The sequence below is a fragment of the Lonchura striata genome, chromosome Z, assembly GCF_046129695.1.
Source record: "Lonchura striata isolate bLonStr1 chromosome Z, bLonStr1.mat, whole genome shotgun sequence".
NCBI classification, from domain to species: Eukaryota; Metazoa; Chordata; class Aves; order Passeriformes; family Estrildidae; genus Lonchura; species Lonchura striata.
Genome location: NC_134642.1, coordinates 17,410,812 through 17,433,867, shown reverse-complemented (window position 1 = coordinate 17,433,867; position 23,056 = coordinate 17,410,812). Strand labels below are relative to the sequence as shown.

Here is a 23,056-nt window from a genome sequence, read left to right as displayed (position 1 = left end):
GGATGCCATCACTACCGTGGTGGTTTGTTACTCTACCCTGTTTTTCTAAAGAAAAAGTTTGAGTAGCTTTCTGGTCGTTTTCTTTTGCTCCTACTTTGTCTGCGGTAACTGGAGGTTCTGAGCTGAGGGGATTGTTCAGATTTGTGGGGCTTTCTCCATGAGATACAGAATGATCAACCATGGGTGAAAAACTTTTGGATGCAGTTGGGTGCTATCAAGGTGAGGTTGAATGACTTCTCTTGCATATAATTTCAGGAGGCTATACCTGGATTGAAGAGAATTGTAGTGCTTTTTAAAGCCTGACAATCCTGTTTTCACTGAAACTAACTTTTCTAACTGCTTTGGGGTGAGAAAGTCCTTGCAGGTGGGCTGATAATTTAGGCCTCTGAGGTAATCGCTTGAAGAAAATTAATATAATCGATGCCTACTACATTCTTAGAACTTGGATCAAAATAGTTGCTCAGGGAGGTGGTAGAGTCACCATCCCTGAAGATATTTCAGGGGCATGTGGACCTGGCACTGGGTGATGTGGTTTGGATTTAGAGGTGACAGTGGCAATGGTGGATGGATACTTGGACTTGATGATCTTATAGGTCTCTTCCAACTTTGATAATTCTGTGATTCTAAGCAATCCCTGTAGTAATAGTCCAGTGAAATTTAACTTGGAATATTTTACTTCAGCTGCAGCTAAAGTAAAAGCAGTTCCAAAATGAATACACTCAGTACTTTGGCTTTGGACATGAGGAGAGCAGGAGAGCAGACTTCTGGCTGCTCATAGAATCAGTCAGTAAGGTAACCTGGGAAAACGCTTTTGCAGGTGCTGGGGTCTGTCAGTTCTGGTCACATTTTAAGCACCATCTTAGGGCATAGACAATTCCCAAGTGTCAGAAGTCAAGCAGGTGAGGCAGAAGATGGCTTGGCTGAGCAGGAATCTCCTTTGGGAGGTAGAGGCAAAAAAAGAAAGTGTAGGCTCAGCAGAAGTAGTGTCAGGTGACGTGGGAGGATTACAGCGATGCTGCTCACCACTGCAGGGAGAAAATTTGTCATGCTGAAGCTCAGCTGCAGATGAAGCTGGTCACAATTGACAGGAACAGTAAAAACTTTTTCAAATATATTAATGACAAAAGGCAATGAGTATGGTCACCTCACAAACAGGGACATGGACAAGACAGAGATGTTCAATACTTTCTTTGCCTCTCCTTTCAGCACTAGCAAGGGACAAAGGGGATCCCACTGCCTGAAGTTGGAGGACCATGGCTATGCAAATGATCGCCTCCCATGATCCTGAAATTGTACAAAATGTCCAGCATTCAGCTGAATAAACACATCATATGATGGATGATGGCTGATGAGCCACACAAAGGGTTACAGTGAGTGGGGTGGCATCAGGCTGGCAACCTGTCACTAGTGGGGTTCCACAGGACTCTACCTTAGGGCTTAGATGCTCTTCAATATCTTAATGATTTTGAACACTAAGTAGATTTGCTGAAGACATTAAACTGGGAGGAGCTGTTGACTTCTTTGAAGGCAAAAGAAGCCATGCAGGGCTACCTCAACAAATTGCAGGTCACCAAACTAATTAAGTTTAACAAAGGAAGGTGTCAGATTCTGGCTCTGAGATGAGACAACCCTGGATGTGTGTATAGACTAGGGGGTGAGGCTGAAGAGCAGTACTGCAGGAAGGGATGCCAGGGTCCTGCTCTGTGGAAAGCTGAACATGAGTCGGCAGTGCCCTGGCAGCCAGGAGGGCCAGCCATGTCCTGGGGACATCAGGCACAGCATGGCCAGTTGGGCAAGGGAGGGGATTGTCCTGCTCTGCTCTGAGCTGGGGCAGCCTCACCTCGAGTGCTGGGAGCCGTTTTGGGTGCCACAGTAAAAGAGGGTAATGAGGATGTCTCCTGTGCACAGGAGGGTGATGAGGAGGATGAGGGGTCTGGAGGAGAAGGTATGTGGTCAGTTCAGCCTGACTGAAGGGTGGTGTTCAGCATCCTCATGAGGGGAAAAGGAAAGGCAGATACTGATCTCTGTGGTGACCAATGACAGGACCTGAGGGAATGGCCTGAAGTCATGCCAGGGGAGGTTTAGGCTGGATATCATGAAAGTGTTCCTCACCCTGAGTGTGGCTGGGCACTGTAAGAGGCTCCCCAAGATAGTGGTCAGAACACCAAGCCTAACACTGTTCAAGAAGCATTTGGACAATGCTATCAGGTACATGATGTGGCTCTTGGGATAGTCAGGAGTTGAACTTTGATGATCCTGATTGACTCTTTCCAATTCAGTGTATCCCGTGATTTTACAATTTGACTTCTTTTGTGCCATTAGACAGATACATAGCAACCAGATGACAGCATATGCAAGGGACTAATAAAATTTAGTGCATTTAGCAAAGAAAATACAAGTACTTCTCACAAGATTCTGTTCAGCCTGATGGGAGCTAGGGGAAATCTCCAGCCTGAGCCCTGACAGCCAGTTCTGAGCTCAGACTGGGCTGCTCAGGACTTCACCCATTCAGGCCATGAAAGCCCCAAGGATATAATCAGCCCAACCATGCTGGATCATGTCCATGCTGCCGAGCTGTCCTTGTAGGTTCAGCCTCCTGAGCTCTCTCTGTTTCAGCTTTGCTGCTGCCTCACCCTCATACCATGCACTGTTGTGAACAACCCAGCTGCATCTCCTCTATTCCTTCCAGGGATGCTGTTTGGTGCCCCCAAAGCTGCTGCTCCCCCTGGCTGAACCAGCCTTGGTTCCACAGATTCTCAGTGATCCCCTGCTGAACTCAGTTATCTTTGTCAATTTCTTTCCTGTGCATGCTGCTCCTAAAAATGTATGCACAACCATGTAGCAGAGGGGAACAATCACCTCCCTTGATCTACTCCTTGTTCTTCCAGCACGGTGTGCCACTAAATGCCTTCTTTGCTGCCCATGTCAAAATAAATTAGTGACAGAGTTTGTAAATAAAATACAGAATTTTAACAAAATGACAGAGGTGGAAACTGCATCTATTAAACATTTCTCCCTTCCCATCTCCAGCAATACCACTTCCATTTTATAAAATGGAGAGTTATTTTAGGTAGTGGAATGCTGTAGAAGACTGAAGAATAATACTCCTAGAAAAATCCTTTTTTTTTTCAATGGTGAGTTTGAAAAGGATTTTGTTAGGTATGTCAGAGCCTTATTACAAGACTTTGCACATCCGGGTGTGCTCCTTCTAATATGTGTTCTTCAATCAAGCCCCCACAGCTAGTTGATTTATTGATGGTTCAGCTGATTCCCTGTAAGTTAAATTAAATTTTTTGAATACTTGTTCTTATGAGACAAGAAGTAATTATTTTAGATGAGAGATTTATATAAACTGGCTTCACAGAGGAAGTGTTTCAATGGTGAAAATTTTTTGAGTTTATAGGTAGGGCAGATAGTCATAATAGTTTGAAGGCTTTAAAGTGCTACATATTTTTCTTTTCAATGTTTCTTTATAAATGTTATTCAGCCTTCTCTCCCTTAAATTCTGTCTTCCCCCAGTAGAGTAAAATTACAAAACAAAACAGTTGTTTGGATACAGACTATTTTTTATTCTTATAAATAGATTATTTACTCAAAGTGTGCGCCTTAGAATAATTGGAATGTGGGGCTGAAGGGGGACCTCAGGAAGTCATCTACCCTATCCCACTACTCTGAGGCACATGTATTTAGATCCTTGATTGTGTGTTACCTATTCTCTGATATCTCTGTGTTTTCATATTCTGCATTCATAGCCTACATTGTATCTTAACAGGCCACAATAAAGCTTTTTCCCTGTTACATAACTCTCTTTCGTGAATGATACCAATTACTAGTTATCTTAACAAGAAAAGGAATTAATCATGTTTTCTTCATCTCAGCCTATTATGGATTTGAAGGCTGTTCTCATGCCCTGTAAAATTTTTTTGTCTTCTAAACCAGGCAAAATATTTCTTACGCTTTTCCCCTAGACTATTTTCTTAGTTCTCTGATTATATTCCACATAATTCTTTGCAACTCATGTACTTCTTCCAGTTAAAGCCTTGCAAGCATCATTATCTCCTCTATATTACTATTGTTATCTCCTCTATGTTACCAGACCACAGAAAGAAATTTGCTATTTTTAATATTGGGTTGCATTTGGGATTCTTACTCAGTTTGAAGTCCACTGTAGCCTTAGGTCAGTCTTCCTCTAATACTCACCAATCCTCACTTCATTTTGTGTGGGTATATTTTGCTTTTTACTTCTGATATCTAGCTCTGCATTTCTCTCTACTGTATTCTATTACTCATATAACTTTCACCTTATATTGGGTTTGTTTACTTACTTATCTTACTCCAGCACTGCTCCGTAGAGTACCTGCAAACCCTTTATCTCAAAACTGTATTCATTTGCTTGTACTTTCAGATCAAACTTGTTTACTGAAATACTGGGCACTACTTTCCCAAGTAAGCATTTGTGAGCTGATGCCTCTTCCTTTTTTTTAGTGATAGCTGCAGTCGGCAGTTGGGGGTGGGGTTTCTACCTGCTGCACACATGCTTCATGGCAATTTAATTTAGACCATGGTTTGCCTGTTTCATTTAGCACAGCCCTGTGGGACTCTGCTGAAGACTTGCATAGCCAAAATGCTACTTCAATATCAAAATAATATGGTAATGGTTACTGCTCTAGTTTGCATGTAAATTAATTTTCTTCCTTTGTTTCAAACAGTCCTACCCAAAACTTCTGTTCTTTTGTAAATACTAATAATAGTGAATTTGGCAAAAATAAAACACTTCTGTACGTCCTTGAGATGCTGTCAGAGGTCTCATGTAGTCACACCACTACACTGTGCTCTCCATACTTTCTGGTTTGATGTTTCAGGATATGGAGAGAAGGGTAGGGTAATGTTGACTTTTCTGGTTTAGGTCTAATCTTGCTTCCTCTTATTTTTCTCTGTTGGAGTCGATCTAAAATAATTAAAAATCCAGCTGACAGGACAAGAATGGCTCCTGCCATGTAGAAGCCTGCTCTGTAATCTCCAGCCATGTCCACAATCAGACCTGGAGAGAAACAAATGACAGGAATATGACTGATGGAGAACAGGCTAATGTAAATTAGCTCAGCAGTGTGAATATATCCTCTTACAAAAGCAATGTGCTGGCCTACATACTTGTCTACACCATAAGTACATGGAACATCACTCCAAGTATAACTTTTTTCAGTTTGAGACATAATTCATGTTTCATTGTTTTTCTTGAAGCACTTTCCAACCTAAAGTGTGTCAGACAGTGCAGGCACTGGCAAAAAAACAAGACAGACCGTGCACCTATGTATGTGAGCAGCTCCACTTCTGTGGTGTAGCTGTCACCAGTTGCTGTAATTTGGACCATAACTACAGCATGAGTGAGTTTAAAGAAGGAAAGGAGATTCATCTGCTGGAAACAAAACTGGAGAATTTGTCTGATGTGTTACAGGTTTCCAGTTCATCATTTTACAAAGAGTCACAGATGTTAACAAAAAGACCTTGGTTTTCAGGGAGATTGAGTCCAACCAAAATATGTGATGCCATTGTGTATTATACTGAAAAATTTCTACAGTACAGTAGTACAGTAATAGCCTGCAGCAGCTGCCCTGTGGGTATGATGGCACATTCTTCTGTGGGCTGATGAAGATTGCTTGCTTGTGGGAAGTTTGTCTATGTTTAGGGTACTTCCTAGCCCACATTCTAAACTAAGATCAGCCCTATACAGGCACAGGAACCATGAACTCAGATCTTTCAGATTTTACACTCAAAGGAGGAGAGGAGAGCTTGAGAGGCACTTAGGGTTCCCTGCTCTTCCATATCTTCTTTGTAGTTTACTAAATACACAAAAAGGGACCACAGTGATTCCCAGATAATCAGTACTAGTGACCAGCAACTAAAAACTGTATTTTATTCAGATCTTTCCAAAACATTTTTGATACTGTTCTGCTTCAAGTCTTCTACAAAGTTTCCTGGTATTTTCAGAAGTGAATTAAAATGTTCCATTATTCAGTCTGACTCATTTGCAATCCATTAGCAATGTCATTACCACAAAAGTCACTTGTAGTGTGTGAACAACAGTCTTTGGATGAGGATTTAGATCTACTTTGTACAAGTCATGCTGGTCAATTTTTTTGCTGTATCACTTTTTAAAGTCTCTACAGCTTGCAGTTCATTTGTCTTGCATTTTTCCAAGATGACTATATTTTGTTACCAGCCCATAAATCCATGTGCTGTCTTATTGTCTGCTCTCTCTTCCCACTGTTCTTATGTGCTGCCTTCCCTGTTTATTATAATACTTGGCTCAAATGCTGTCTAGAACCAGCAGGCATTTCTCTGAATATTTCCTTGAGGTTTGCATAGCCTAATGTTTCAGGCTGTTCAATTTGAACTTCTGTAGAAACCCTCCCAACACTACCAACATTTGTGCAACATCACTAGTCTCAAATTTCAGTTTCTTCTCTCTAAGTGTGTGTCTGCTGCTTGCCCCAAAGGCACACTTTCTTAGCTAGATAGTTGGAGGCCATCAAGTGGCATTATGTGGGATTCAGGAAGCAGGACCACCATGTGAACACTGCCTTTCATCCCTCCTTTCTTGTTGTAAAGCTTTCTCTAAAATCACGCAGAAGAGAAGGAGCAAGGTATTTTGGAGAGGATTTAAACTGGCTATTTGTTTTTGTGTACTTCTTGGCTCAGATACCCCCGGGCTAAAAAGGGGAAATTTGAGTGGAGATCCAGATCTTTTCAATTTGGATTGCCATTCCCTTTTCTTCTTTTAAACTGTATTTGGCAGTGAGTTGTCTTAACTTACCCGCAAGAGGAGGCCCCACAAAGCCTCCAGTGCTTCGAATAAGCATGAAAAGTCCTAGGGCACTGTCAAATTCTGGCATGCCTACAACATCTGCTAGCACTGTAATGTGAATGGCGACTGTTGTACCAAAGAAGAATCCATAGAAGCCAGTGAATATTGCCAAGGAAAGGTAATTGTTAGCCAGTGGCAAGAGCATCAGGGAAGTACTGATCAATGTAATCGCCATTGCCAGCAAATGAATGGTTTTGGTAACATGGAGGTTGGCATACCAGCCACACAGCAATCTGCCTCCAAAGTCCACCATTGCCAAAATGGATAGGAGGGATGCAGTCCATGATTCATCTATTCCCAGGCTGTAACTAAGTGGAACTAAAAATAATGGAGGAACAAAAAAACTCATAGCAGCTAATATACCAAAAATGGCATAAAGTACAAATTCTGGTTGCCTCACAAGCATCCAGTTGAAGGTTTTGTGCATGATGAGAGGCTTATCTTCTTTGTCTCTTCTGTATGCACTACTGCCAGGTGGTGATTCAGTTTCACAATGGCTGGCCTCAGGAAAGCAGCTGCCTGCCAGGGGTCGCATCAGTACTCCACAGACACAAATATTGAGTTGGATGCCACCTATGATCAAGAGGGCACCTTTCCATCCATATTGACTAATCAACCACTGGAAAAATGGCCCAAACATGAATGCAAAGGCACATTCTCCAGCACTGGCAATAGCATTGGCCAAAGCTCTTTTCTTGGAGAAATAGTGGCTAACAATGCTAATGGCTGGTGTCCACGAAAAAGAAATGCCAAGACCTGAAAAACACCAATAGAAATAGCACTGGTTATATACTACTGAGGTATTTTGTGAAGGTGGAAATTAAAGCAGTCAGTGTTTTTACATTTGCAAAGTTAAAAAGCATTAAAAGGAAAACATTTTTGCCTAGAAGAAGCACGAGCTTAGCTAGAATAGGTGTAAGGGTATATTTGTGACATATTCTGTACATTGTATATATTCAAGTGAAAAAGCAAAACATGAAGTATATACATTATTAAATTCTCACTTAAAAAAAAAAAAAAAAAAAAAGTTGGTTTCACAGCTTTGCCAGTGCATGAGAAATCACATGGTCATGAGGTTGAAGCTAGGCAGATCTCAGTGTCCATGCTGTCTGTGTTAAGATTGGAACTAGGTCAGACCAGCAGGTTAAGCCTGAGCTGTGTTCAGGTGGGACATGAAGTAAGCTGGTGTATTGCCTCTATTTGCTCTTAATTTTCTTGCTCAACTGCTTTGAGCAAACTTAAAACCTGCTCTAACTTAGAGTTATTTTGGTGGCTCCCCAGACTTTTTGGCAGCCCAGGACTGCCAAAGGGTTCAAATTCCAGACATTTTCTCAGGCATGCAGTGCAGAACTCGGAATGGTTTATTTTATTCCCTGCTAGCTTTGCTTCCTGTTCCAGGAAAATCTGCTAGCTGTTAGAGCAAATTTTTTGGCCTGGTTTTGCCTGGAGTAAAGGAAAGGATTGGAATAAAATAAAAGCCTGTGACTCTGTTCAAAACATAAGATAAGCTGATAGAAAGTACAGAATTTGGGATCTCCTTGTTTTTTTACTTCAGTACCCTTTATGAAGTTTTTTTAAACCTTCACAAAGCTTTTATCTCTGAATGCAAAATAAAGCTTAATTTTCTGCTTGCATATAATTTGCAAGTGTAAATCACTGGCCTCTAAATATTTGTCTTCTTTGTTGTTGCAGATTTCCTGTACAAATGCTTATTTCCAGAGTGGGACGGGAGGGAAATCACTTTTAAAGAGCATTGCTTGTTCTGGCTGCTCATAAAGTCAAAATAGATACCAGATTTTAGAACTCCTACCACTAGCACCCTCAAATAAGTTGCTGGTGGAAGAAAACCATAAAGGCATAAATTCATACCCTGTAGGAAGCCAGTTGTTGCATACATCCAGACCATGTTGAGTCCAAAAAATCCCAATGCCATTCCTGAAAAAGCCAGAAGTCCTCCAGTGATCACAACTGTCCGATGTGTATATTGTACACACAGTGAACTTGCAACAGGGGCTAGATCAGCAGAAGAATCAGAGAAAGAAAAATACATTAGGGACATTAATCTGATCAACATGGCCAAATAAATAAAATATTTTGACGAGGACGACCCTTATAATGCTTTACACAAACAGCCTTAATTCTGCTGGATAGGGTAGGAGGTCAATCAAAATTTCAAAATTGTATCCTTGCTGATAGAGAAATTACTATTCTTGAGGCACAGATTTGAAAGTATATTCAACATATGTGGACTCTTCTTAAAAGGAAAGAGCATTTTAGTGCCTTCCTTCTACTGATTTTTATGTAAGGATACAACTACCAACATGGAAGAACCTCATGGATTGTTTTAGTAGAAAGTAAAACTTCAGCCACAGAATCTATAGGTTCATCTATAAAAATCATACTATTGAGAATGTGTTATCGGTATGACTGGCATGAAAACTTTCTGAAGAAAAATATCTTTTGTTTTCTAGAATTTTGCAAAAATCAACCCTTAATAGAATTTTAAAATTTTATAAAGTATTAAAAAATTAGGGTTTATTTTGTAGTAATACTTTCTATAGCAAATTGGCCATTCATTTCTTAAATCTTTATTTAGTGGTACAGTTTCTCACAAAAGACTGCAGGGGCTCTTCAACACAAGGGCCAAGGTGCAGGTGGTACAGATCTGATGGCAAGCAGCTGCTTTGGTCTCTAGTCACTGTCTGGAAACACCTGAAATGTTAGGGATATTTTTGCTTACTTAAGGCTAGTTTTACTGCCTGGCTGGTTTTTCCATCAGCATGGCAAGAGTCGAGGTCAAGGCCGTAGGATTTATTTAAGTGACCATGGCCACTAGGGGGTTCCCAATTACCACCTGGATGAACCAGCTCCCTGCACGCTGTTAAATATCCTGGGAACTGGAGTTCATGCATGAAACGGAATTCAGTTAACGTGGACCACGCCTCTAAACTGAAATAAGTAGGAAGACAATTATTAAGAGAGAATAGCCAGCAAGGAAGGTTTCATAGTAGTTTGTAGGGGTAGGTTGTTGTACATTAACTTGTGCTAATATCAGAATTAAGATTATTTGGTAGCTAGGATAAGTGAAATAAACCTGACAGAGTACTAGTTGTTGCAAAATCTGCAGCATGGACATTGTCTGACAGCAGAAAAACTGGCAGGAGTTATACAACATTCAAATGTCTCATCAGCTTTTACAGTAAAAATCTGATAATTTTATAAGTATGTAAAAATGATACTGAAATTCAGTCATCTTAAGATGTAGTTGATGAGACATGATAATGTACATACAGTTGGTGAATCATAAAATATGATGAAAACAAGAAGAGAAAAGTAGACACAGGATAACATCCATTAAAGCTCTTGAAGACAAGAAAAAGATCTGCAGCTGAAGCAGAAGTCTTACCAATCTCAATTCTTAAATAGCAAATAAGAAGAATAAACAGGCAGAAATTACACATGAAGTAGCAAGAGAAAAGAAAGAAGCTAGCCACAGAACTGGAAACAGGTAAAAGACTCCAGAGTCTGAAAGGATAAGGGTAACACACAGAAAATGCACAAGCGATGGAAAGGGATGACAACAAGAGCAAAAAGAGAAAGGTGTTGGGAGGTGTACATCAGTACCGAGAGAAGGCTGGTGAAGGTGATGGGGAGAATCCTTGCTGTGGTAAACTGAACAGCCTGTTGCAAGTGCAGACCTTGGGAGTGGAAGTACATGCTCTCCTTCGACACAGGAAACAGACCTGCTGTTGAAAGGATCCAAATAGGAAAAAAATAATAATTCAGTGATCCTCCTTCATACTGAGCCAAGTGACACTTAAGTTTTCCCAGAGACAGACATTAAGAAAGACTAAGCCAGGCCGGGAAACATGCTCAAAGAACTGGAGGCTCAGGTGATCTTCATCATGAAGTCTTGTGGTCCCTATAAATGAAGCAAAGGCAGAAGAAGATGAGGAAAGTTATGTATTGACCTGAGACATTTATAAACTGCTATACAGAGGGCGTTTGGAATATTTGACCACCGAGCTTTATTCACTGGAAATGGATTATTTTCAATGGATTTCAAAGGATGAGGAACAATCTTTGCTGAAAATTACACTTTCTTTCTTTGGCGTAGGCTGGCCTCACACCTGGCTAGGCAAATATATTTTTTCTGGTTTACACTTAATATTATTGTGTCGTGTGCTCTATTCCTTTGTACATTCCTATACAATGTAAATATATGCTATAACAAAACAAAACCTACTAAAACAGGACTGTTAAGTTTTTCCCTTCTATGCTGGCTTTTTCTTCTCATGAAGTTCAAATGCCTGAATGAGACAACAGGATCACAGTATGTCAGTGATACATCTATTTTGTTAACCAAATTGATATTACCATTTATTTATTTCTGTGGTCTGTGAAGCAGGTTTTTCTTTTTTCTTTTTTTTTTTTTTTTTTTTTCAGTTAATTATATCTGTCACTGCAAAGCAGGCATCAAGGATTGCAATTTATGGAACTGATAAAATCTTTTCAGCTCATGACTTATTTTATCTTTTTACTTTGACTTTGGGTTACTCTTTTTTTTCCTTCTGAATACATTTTTCAAAGAAAGATCAATTGTTCTTGATGTTTGGAAGTACCTGCAGTTCCATGCAATAATGCTGATGGGTGTGGACTGAGTAGGATGCATGTAATTATACAGTGTCTATGCAAAGAAGTGTCTTCAGAAACAAAATTATGATAGCATTTATTATGTAAGGATATTTACCTATGTCAACCATATATCTCTATGAGAATATGCAGAGCAGACTTCACAAATTTTGTGCAGTTCAAGCCTGCATGTTTGGAATCCTCACATCATGTGAAGAATCATGCAGTTTACAGGGCACTAAGGACTCTCTAAACAACCAAGCTGAGTCAAATGCAGTATCAGTTTCAAATTTTTCCCTCCTTCATTTGGTGAGATGTAGTATTTGACCTCACTGCCTTTGACTGGGATAGTTCACTCTATCTTCCCCTACTCTCTGCTTGCATGGTCATGTCTTTTTTGAGTTCCCTCTGTGTGAATAGATTTTTGTTTTTCCTTTTTAACTCAGTGAGTCTTCTGGTAGATCAATAACTTAGAATCATAGTAAGGGGGGTGAAGAAGACATAGAATTGGTAATACATGCAAGGAAAGGGGATCTTGGTAAAGATAAAAGAAGTGGGAAAAAGCAGGACTGAGAATCATTTTGGTAGCAGATGGCTTACCTGATAGATGGGGTCACAATCCTTGTATTTTGAAATACTTTGAAAAGTGACAGTCACTCTGAGATCAGTAAACTTGCACAAACTGTTCTAAGAGCTTGATTCAACAGGCTCTGTGGCTATCAGAATTATCTCTAATGAGTTTAACTCAAAATCTGTAGCAAAACTGAATCATGACTTTAGGTACATGATGTTTTTTCAAGTAATCAGATTCCTGTTTCTACAGATTTTCTTATTAATCCATTTCATCTATGAAGCAGTAAATGCCAATTTTCTGAAATTTTTCTGTATTTCTGTAGAGACAGAAGAAGGAAGTCTAGACCTTACATTTTTAAATTTTTTTTTAAGGAAGATTTCCAAACTTTCTTGGGTAGTTAATATTAAAATAAAATGGTAGAGGAGTACCTACCTCCTAGATGAAAGACGGCAATAGTTAGTGATGTGATCCAGGAAGTGGTGCTTGCAAGTTCATCAAAGTGCTGCTGGATTTCAACAAAGAACAGACCAAAAGTCTTGAGGACAGCAACAGTGAGGCCCATCACCATGAAGGCTGACAGTACCACAACCCATCCGTAGCCACCATCTGGTGGATTGCTGTCTTTAGTCTGCATCTTTTCTAATTCTTAAGTGTTCTCTGTTTTTTGGGTTGTTTTCCTTTTTTTTTTCTTTTTTTTTTTTTCTGGAGTGGTAGTGATGGTGATGAGGCTTTTTAACAGATCTGCAAATTGGTAGATGGCCCATTGTTAAATAAATTAATTAAAATATTCTAGGAATGGCTTACACAAGTTAAAATACACAAGCTCAAATACAACATTCATTACAGTGGTGTGACTGAAAATATTACCTAGGTAACAGAGCCCTCAAGAGACAGAAGACTGAATAAAGAAATTTTAAAAAATTTCAGGTAGAGAGTTAAGAAAACAAAAGAAGCATGCAGATGTGAACAAAGTAGAGAAGACAATGGGAAAATATTTAGACATTAAGATTTTCAAAGAAGAATTTTAGGGTCCTCAACATTTTAGCATTTATAAATATTGTTTCTGCAATACCAAGCAAAATGGTGCACATCTATCCTTGCAAAGATATATTCATAGGCAAGAACATCTTACTAAGAACAAAACTGAAAAAGTGTATTTCCCCTTAAAAGTTTTGTGATAAACACGCAGCAATTGTGTGGTGCATGGAGGCCATAGGATCTGGCTGGAGGGAGAGAAACATTCATGCATTCTTCTGGCTTCTTCATGGGCACTAAATTCTGAGGAGGGATATTGTGCAAGATACAGAAGACCAAAAAAGACCTATCTCAGGAGGAGAAGGGAAACTTGAGACAGCTGAAGATGTACTCTATTTAAAATTATCTACTCTGTGTGCACCTGAGTAAAATGAGCTGCATGAGGGAATCCATACCACTTGAAATTATCCAGTACAAAGAAGCAGCCACTAGCCCTATGATTTTCTGCCTTGAGGTGCATGAGCTCAGGAGGATCTGAATCACTGCAGCAGGATGGGGAAAAGAAGCCATAGGAGCCTTATAGAGGTCAGAAACAAAATCACTGCTCTGTGTCTGGACTGACATGGCAGTGGACACATTTGCACATCTTAAAAAGTCTTAGAACAGCCACAGGAGAGGGAGAGGCTGCCTTATGTTGAGGTCTGTGTGAAGGAATCAGGTTTTCATTCCCACAGTTTCTGGGAAGCATTAATACTCGTATTAGTGCTCAGTTTACTATAAGAAAATACAGAAATTATATCAAGGTGCAGCTGTAGCATTCTGACAATGCTGAGTTCAAGTAGCATGGTCATAATTTTGTTTGAGGCTTGGAAGAATATAAAAAGGATGCAGCACTCAAGCTAAATAAGCCTGCCTAGGGAGAGTGGTACTGATATTTCTGCATTCTGCATAGACATGCCTGGGCAAGGGATTATAACTTGTGCCACAAGACAGATAGAAGAAATCCTGCTGCTTACCAGGCAACACCCAGACTAAAATAGGCATGATAAAATCTGCATGACATCATCCAGCACCCTTCACTTTCATTAGGCAAACTCTCTCCCAGGAGAAGAATAAATTGGGCCTTACTGCTCACAAAACTTAAATAAACAGCATGTTTCCTTATGACAAATACATCTTTTATGTCACAGCTCAGAATTCATCCTTCACTTCCTTTTAATGATCACATTGTTACATGTAATTCCAAAATGAAAGTACTATTTCAGTTGAATTATTAATTAATGAGGTAGTTATTTTCCAGCAGCCCTATGGATTTGAAAGCAGTGCAGCTACATACTATAGGGAATTGTTGAAATGCCTGAACAGAGTAGAATATAGCATAGATATTACAGTATGGGAACATGTTTCTGACACCATGCTTTTGCTTTCTTCCTCCTTCACTTACAAGAAAAAGTTTATTATAAGATCATGTAATTGCAAATACCCTAAGCTGAAAAAACCTACATAGGATCTCCTTTTGCTTTTAGCTATTTAGTAATCGTAAACAGTAAGGTATTAATATCTTCACTAATCCATTTTGTCTCCGGAGCTAACCTTCTAAATAAAAAACAGGAAAGGCCTGTAGGGAAACTGCTCCTTCTGTTGTGCCTGGTCATACACAAGGTCTCTCAAAAATGTAAAGCTGTGCCTGGAATCATAAGCATTCTGTCTAGCATCCCACTGACTCCTACCTCCAGAATTTCTCATGGCAGCTGGAACACATGTCCTGTGAGACACGGACTTAAATCAAGAAAGGCTGTGCTTGGTGTGTGCATCAGCAAGAGCTGAAAGCTCTGCTAGCAGTGTTATTATGCTCATGGTAAATTTTGCAAGAACTCACAGGCAAGAGTGCAACCTTTATCTTTACACCTGGATAGCTACAAAGGTGCTTTCTGAGACACCAAGGTTGTTTCTCTATTCATGCTCTACAAGTTCTCCAAGCTATTTCTGCTTTGATTCGTGCCAGTGATTCAAAAAGCTAATCAGACAATAATAAAAATAAATTATAAAATGCTTATCTCATTGCTTGCATTTTAGGGTGCCACATAAACTTGTGAAGACAGATACTTGTTCTACTTGGTTATCTTGTGCTCCATGTTCTAATTAACTTTTTACAAAAGAGCAAATGAGTTGAATATATTTGCTGCACATTGCAAAAAACAACATGCTGGTGGAATCAAGAAAAATTATTGTTAGTATGAATCTTAAACTTCTTGGTTTTATGGAACTCATACTTGACACTCCCCAAATAAGTGTATTCACCCTCTCTGAATGGAGGTTGAGTGGGCTCCTTGTGAGATGGTGATAGTTTACAGATATAGGTTCCCCAAGAAGACAAAAAATGGCAAGTATTAAGTTTTTCCACACTTAGATAAAGAAATGTGACTTGGTAATGTGTTTTTGGTTTGGGTTTCCAGTACAAATATTATACTATTACCCTGGATTCAGACTTAAAAAAAAAAAAAAAAAGAGAAAAGGAAGAAAAAACGGGAAATGTTTATTATAATGGTTTTATCCATCTTGGGAAACAGAAGAGAAACATGCTTTTGTGATTTGCCTAATTTTTCAGCATGGTTTTAAGAAGCATTATATGTATTAACAGAATTTTAGGCATCACAAAACCACTTAATATAGACACAAAAACTTAATATACATAGACACAAAAATACTTTCACCAAAAGCTGATACCTTGAAACAGGAACTATGTAAAACTAAATACAAAATACATCTTTAAGAAATTAACAACAGATTAAATAATATAGTCTTGTTTTATTGGTTGTATTAGAAGAAAGACAGAAAGAAACAAAGATATCAATTGTAATTTATACTGAAACTCCCTCCACACATGTGACTTGGTACACAGGCAAGGAACAGGCTATGTTCATCATATTCAGATGCCTTATGATTTTCATCTAACACTCAAACTGGCTGAATGCTATGAGCAACCAGTTAAAAGTAACAAAAATCAAGTCATCAAGAAATTACCTTATTCAGATAGCCAAGGCTTGTATAGGATATGAAGTTCTTTCTTCACCTTCCAGTTGCATGTAAGTTCTTGAGTTGTGCTGCAAACCACCAGGTCATCTTTCTCATCTGAACTACCATCTGGCTAGTTGAACAAACAAATTTGTCTCCTTCAGGATGTGGAAGAATTGGATTTTATAAGAATCCCCTCCTCCCCTCCTCAAAAGTTATTTGACTCCACCTATATTCAGAAAAAACAAAGTTCTGTCCTGACTAGAGATCAGAGAAACAAAATCAGGAATGGATGGAGGAAACTTACAAGAGGAATGCAGATTTTTGCTTTATTTATCTGCACTATACTTACAGTAGCCTTGGACTGCTGTCTATATTTTCTACTGAACTCCACTATTGGACCAACCAGAAAGTACAGATGTATCAGCTGACTTCAAACTCCCCTGTGTTCTGGGGCATTTACTGCAAATGTTTATTCAAATTTGAAATTAATTTGTAGCTTCCCTGTGCTTGTGCTGTTGGACAGATGTTGGCTACAGTGAGCATCACATAGCCTGCAGCAACTACAGAAGTTACTGGAAGCTTGAATGTGCTCTCCTGAGCATGATATATGCATATTTGAACCTTTTACCACACCAGAGCAATCCTTTACTTGTATGATTTAAGAGCCCACAGTGAAATACTTCTGGTCCTTGTAAAACTTTTCTCTCCCAGTTCTCACTGCTAGTTTATTGGAACTTATTCCCTTTCCTACCAATTTACTTTGCGCTAAGGTTGTGGTGGCTATACTGCTATTGTAATTGTTGTGGGGGGCAGGGTGGGCTGTTGCAGTAGCTTGTTGCATTTTGTAGTATTTTTATTTACATGTTTGTATACTTACTTCATGACTTGATCAGTAATCTGTGTAGTTTGTGTGTGCTAAGGGTAGTATAAACATGCAGTTGACCTGCATAACTAAGAAACAGATACATTTCATATTTTTGGCATATTTGAATGGGAAGCCAGCAAGCTTGTGACATAACATTCTAATTTTCTTTTGCTGGGAAAATTCTCTAGAGCTATGTTTTAGGTCTGGAGAAGACAAAGGAAAATTATGGGGTAGTTTTTGAAGTGGAATTAGTGTGCAGTTCATGATAGAAAAGTTGCTGCTACTCCTACTTCACTTTCTTGCTACCACATAGGTTTTCATGCAGTGAACTAGACTGGTGAATGACCCTGCCAGTCACTACACTGGGGCAGTTTCCTAGTTTGGAGAAATTAATTGTGTGCTTTTACAATGCAGAAGGCAGAAAAAAAAGTAGCCAGGAATGAAACTTGACAGATGAGTCTGCTTAATCCAGAGGAGAAAATCACATGATGGCTGTACACAATCAGTGTATTCACATGCCCTGTGGGCCCACCACATTCTGACCCATGATGTTGCTGGGTGCAGGGGTGTGACTGATTGGCCTGTATTTCCACTGGTGTTCTTTATTCCTTTGCTAAAAACAGTAATTATGCTTCCCCTTCGCCAGTTATTGACAGCTCCACCAGCTTCACTGCCACTTCTCAAATGTGACACTGTGGCTCAGCCACTTCCTCTGCCCATTGCCTCAGAGCCCACAGCTCACCCAGTAAGCCTGACTTCCTCATTGTTGGGATGCTTGGAATAGGTAGACATTGAATATTATATTACAGGTATGGGAACTGAAGTCTATGAACAAAATAATGAAGTATGGAATATTCACTGGTCAGTCCATCAGATTATTTTTAACATTATATTCACTAATATTACTGGGGGTTATGTGCAAAGGAATATTGTCATGGACTAACATGACTTTGTCTCAAAACCAGAATGGTCTTAGCGGGACTACACTGAATGTTTATTTTCTACAGTCCTTCCTAATAAATACATTTAGTCTTTACTCATACCATTTAGTTTGGGTTATCCAGAACTACTATTAGGCATTAATACCATAGTAGATTCTGCTCATCTGATTAGGCTAAAATATTTTCACAATTTTCTGTCAACATACAGAAATTTTATGCTATACTTGTGTACAGTACATCCCCTTAATCATCTAATGGTTTTCTCCACTTACTAAATCTACAAATAAAATTTAAGTATTTTGTATTTCTACTTAAAAAGTAAGAAAAAAATTGTAGACTGCACTTCTATTAAACTACTTGCTTTATTTCTTGTTCAACATTTAAGAAATGTTAGCAAACATTAGAAGAACTTAGAAAACTCTTAGGAGAACTTTCATGTTTCCATTCATAACACTGGAGGGAAAAAAGTTTACTCCAGGTGGCAAGAAGAGTCACTTCTCCTCAGATGTAGTTTGTCAGTTCAGCTTTCACTCATTCCAAGGGTTAGCTTCCACTTTAAGTGCTTAAGTAAGCACAAAATGCATTCACAGGTAGACTGATCCATTAAATATTTGGTGTAGAGTAAAATGGGACTCTCCCTGGAACATCTGTATTTCAATAACAGCAATTCGTGATTATGAAGAGATTATGCTTAAATGCTGTCCAGTCAAGTCATGAAGAAATATTTAACCATTCAGAAATTAGTGTGTCTTGACTTTTATTATTAGGGTCATAGAATGAAATCAGCAATGTTTGAAACAGAGGCTCGATATATATGTATTTCTAAAATGCCTTTTTTTCAGTATTCTTGAAACTGGAAGTAGTGATTGTCTTCTCTGCTGCTGTAAATAATTTCAGCTCTATTGATCTCAAAATTACTTCACTCCTTTCACCACCAGAGAATTTCTTCATTGATTTCTCAATGGGAACAGGGCTGTCTTTGAAGAAGACACAACATACCCATCTATTGGAACTTATACCCTATTGTTATTATTGCAGTATATAAAATGAAGGAAACAAGTCTCTGAAATGAAGGTCTTATTTAAATAAATGCACAAATGTAGAAAGCCAGCCTGGATAAATACACACAGATCCTGGCAAAGTCTCCTCGCAGTCAGCTGTGCTCAGATGGATAGGCAGAACCATGCCTCCTGCATTCATCAGTCTTTCAAGGTGATCATGCTTGTCCCTCTGCTTGGAACTACCTGCTCTTATCACATACATCTTTTTTTTTTTTTTTTTCCCTGACCAAAGCCTTCTGACACCATTAATAAACAGATAATTAGCCAAGATAAAACACTACCAGGTCATATGATCCATCAGCTAAGAGAATATTGATTGAAATGACTGAATCAAAATGACTGTGTTTGATCTGTGGTGTTAAGTGATTACTAATGTAATAGATATAGCCTAAATATTCTGAGGACTGTGTGCAAGAGAGGCAGCATATGAAAAGACTGGAAAATTGTTATGTAAGAGATAAACAGGCTGACATCACTGCCAAAATAGCTGGCATGGGATGATAAATGAACCTGGGTAACATATGTGGATGAGTACAGAGGTAATTAAGGTTTTGAAGGGAAAAAAGAATTTAATCTTGATGTGATTAGAGAAGAACCAGGGTGGAGATTCAGTTGCATAAAGTTAGGATGACCAAGGAGGTGTGTTTTGTGGAGATAGAATAGTTGGCACTGATAGCTGGCAGATATCAGAGGGACCAAAGAGCAGAAAGAGGTAGCAAATAAGCAAGTGAGTGAACAGGCTTTGTCAGAAGCTGTCAGACTGTAAAAAGTGAGCTATTTAACAAATAAAAGAAGAATAAGTGGCTTGGTTTTGGACTGGGTTCTGGTTATCCAATTAGCAGTTAAACAAATTCATATTAGTTTAAGATTGACTGAAGCTTTACAGGCTGGAAGCAAGTGAAGAAAAAGACATCTGTCCTGAAATTACAGTCAGGTGTGCTGATTGCGCTCTTCCCCAGGGAAACGTCAATCCCTGGATCCCTGGCCTCCCTTTATATAAGGGAATGCTTAGCCTACATGGAATGGGGGCGTAGGTAGGTAGGTAGGTAGGTAGGTAGGTAGGTAGGTAGGTAGGTAGGTAGGTAGGTAGGTAGGTAGGTAGGTAGGGTATCTACAGGGAAGATGGTAACATAGAGCCTGATTTGGCTGCAAGTGGATGGTACATTTATCTGAACAAAGGTTGTTTATTTTGTTTTTCAACAAGCAATAATCAGTTCCTTTTCTCTGTGTAATTCTTGATTGTTATTATGGCTTTCATTACAAAATTATAGGATAAGAAGAAGAGGGGCACAGGAAATGAGTACTGCTAAACAGGGAAGAGGGAAATGCACTGCTTAAGCTTACCAAAACAAAATGGCTAAGTACAGCACTGATGCAACAAGAGTCTCTCTGTGCCCTATCAATCTAGCATCTATGGGTGGCTTCTTCCACTTCCTGTTCTGAAAAGAGTGACCAGGACTTAATAATTCTGCTTTAATTATACCATGAAGGTGAGAATGCCCAATTCTTGGCTATGTCTGGAGTCAAGAAAGCATTTTCTGTCTTCATACCTTAGGAGAGAGATGGATGTGTTTGGCTAAATTTGCCCTAAATGTCCTCCAGTTGATGCCTGGGCAGCTGAGAGCACAGATATTAAGGGATATAAGCTCATTAGACTTCCTGTGCTATTTTCTTAAACTAGCCTGTGACACATTGTACTATCCATGGCAAGGTGCTGTATTGTGGAGTTATGATAAAGTGAAGAAATAAAGTCCAAAAAGTGCCAGTTTCCTTGACAGCATGAAGTGTGCCTGTATAGGAGAATTTTCAGAATGAACAGCAGCTTGTATTGAACTGAATACAAAGCTAAACAAGGCTGCCCTGTATTTCTAGAAGGATGGATTCTTGCACTTTCTATACTCTTGAAAATGTTCTTCCTAGTTTCACTTTTAAGATGGGGATGGCAACAGATAATGAAGAAGAATGTGTGTTGACTCAGAGCAATACTGAATGCTTACAGAATTTACAAGGCAAACATTTGCAGTACACAGAATAAGAAGCAGGTCACAATTAAGGGACACAACTGGACTATGGGTAGTAGTGCCCAAAAATCCACCTAGAAGGCAGGGCAGAAAACTAATTTAATATGAGCTTCTAGTTACAACACTGTTGTTACAGGAGTGAGGGAACTTCTGGATATATGGTTGAAGAGATGAAAGATCTGTGCCTAAGAGAGGAGTTAAGATCCACCTCCATTGCAGCAGCAAGCCCCAGTGATCCAACACCACCTTCTGTGCAGGGAAGCAAAGATTTTCCCAAGCCTGCATGTGTCACTAAGGAAAGGCTGACATAACAGGCCCTGGAAACTCAGAATGTAAAATCTGATTCTTCTTCCTCACAGTGTTTCCTGCTGAGTCAAAATTGCTTTGAAAACTGGTCTGACAGAGAAACTGTGGGATACTGAGTGGATGGCTGGAATATGCTGCAGTGACAGAACCAGATTCCCAAGACAGCTGGACAGAACTGTCACTTCAAAGCTGTGGCAACATGCTTATGTTAAAGCAAATAAACATCTCTGCCTCCCTGCAGAGTAGCAATGATCTTACCTTTTTATGTGTCACTGGCATAGGTGCTGCAATGCTACTTCTTTTGGTTTAGCAATGCAGGTAAGTTACTAGAAAACTTGAAATCATCAGAATGGTTAGCAGGAAGATGAAAGGGCTGGAAAATCACCAGTTTATAAAACTTAAGCTTGAAGATGAATGTAAGAGGGGTCTTGATCATGATGTATTAACACCTACACTAGAGTAGACATCTTGTAACAAAGGGATTTTCAATTTATTGGTCAATGATATAAGAAGATTCAATGGATAGAAAGAAATTAATACCATCAGTAAGTCACATTTTAATAAGAAAGGTGACAATGGGAACAACTTGCCTATTACTTTATCACTATTTATTTTTAGTCAAAACTGAACGTTCTTCTGAAGACAGTGTTCTCTCGCCCTAGGTAGTTGATGGTGGCCTTAGTGTATAAAACATTCCTATCTGTACTTTTCTGTTAAGCAAGAATGCTAACCTGCTATGACTTAACTTACTTTTGCTACTAAACTAGAAAACAAATCCAACCCATTGTCCTTATCGATAAGGAATTGTCTTCTTACTTTTTCTGCATAAAACAAGGTTAACAAGTATAAATAATGCTCATGGGATTTTCCACTTTTGTGAGCTGACAAAATGACCCAGTTTGGATTGCAAGATACTAGGTTAAACATCAGCATTCTTGATGTAAAGTCAAACTGAATTTATGCTGAATAATTTGATTTGAAATCAGATCCAATTATCTTAAATTGGTCATTCCAGACTAACAGAGCAATAAAGGGCACTGTGTTTGTTGATGTATTTGACCTAGATATTACAGTCATGTCAAAACATGTAAGATACTGCACAGTGCCCTCCCAAATACTGTACTCAGAACAGAAAATAAAAGTGCTGTTGGTCTTTCAAACATACAGAGGCTTTCTGATCTAAAGCAGAAAATTACTTCTGAATTTTGAATTGACAGAATTTTTTAAATTGTTTTGATCAATACAAATATGTCTGTCACCAAAATTAGTATGGTCAACACTTTCTCTTAAAAGGGATGATTTAATGTTCAAATATTGCCCAAAAAAAAAAAAAAAAGGAAAATAATTAAGAAAACAATGAATTTTTTTACAGTTCCAATCCTCATGTACACCTAGAGCCCAAAAGAAAGAGCTGCACATCAACAAATGATGTGTAGTTCCTACTTCTCAAACTGTACACAGTGCTTCAGATCAATCATAGTAAAATTGATACAAAGAAAATGCGTTGCTGGAGAGCTACTGACCCTGCATAAAGCTGCTTAGGTGAGTTTTTCAGGAGTGGTGGCCCCCCAGTTTTTTAACACTGATGATATTACCCATTAAATCAAAATAAGAGATTAAAGCCTCTGATTCCTTGATTGTCTTTGCTATATAACTTCAAGACCTATACAAGAATTTAAAAGGAGAAATGGAGACCTACACTCAACAGCAGGCCCATCTTTCTTTAAAACCATTTCTTCTTAAGTATATTAATATTATTATCATAACATCATACAGGTTATTAATATGATGTTGTCAA

At 38.9% G+C, this 23,056-nt stretch overlaps 1 protein-coding gene across 1 annotated transcript; it reads right to left on the bottom strand.

The window, feature by feature from the left end:
- Positions 1–4,814: 4,814 nt before the first annotated feature.
- Positions 4,815–12,758, bottom strand: LOC110471222 (monocarboxylate transporter 13). The gene is made up of 4 exons (XM_077790361.1): positions 12,504–12,758; positions 8,735–8,878; positions 6,815–7,621; positions 4,815–5,041 (listed from the first exon to the last, which is right to left on the bottom strand). Exons 1-4 carry the CDS (start codon positions 12,703–12,705, stop codon positions 4,815–4,817), a joined length of 1,380 nt encoding a protein of 459 aa, XP_077646487.1. The 5' UTR covers positions 12,706–12,758.
- Positions 12,759–23,056: the final 10,298 nt, after the last annotated feature.

Coding starts and splice junctions, on each gene's coding strand:
- LOC110471222 (XM_077790361.1), bottom strand. CDS start 12,705: ATGCAGACTAAAGACAGCAATCCACCAGATGGTGGCTACGGATGGGTT. Junction 7,622..8,734: donor AACAACTGGCTTCCTACAGG/GTATGAATTTAT, acceptor GGTGTTTTTCAG/GTCTTGGCATTTCTTTTTCG. Junction 5,042..6,814: donor TGTGGGGCCTCCTCTTGCGG/GTAAGTTAAGAC, acceptor GTTTCTCTCCAG/GTCTGATTGTGGACATGGCT.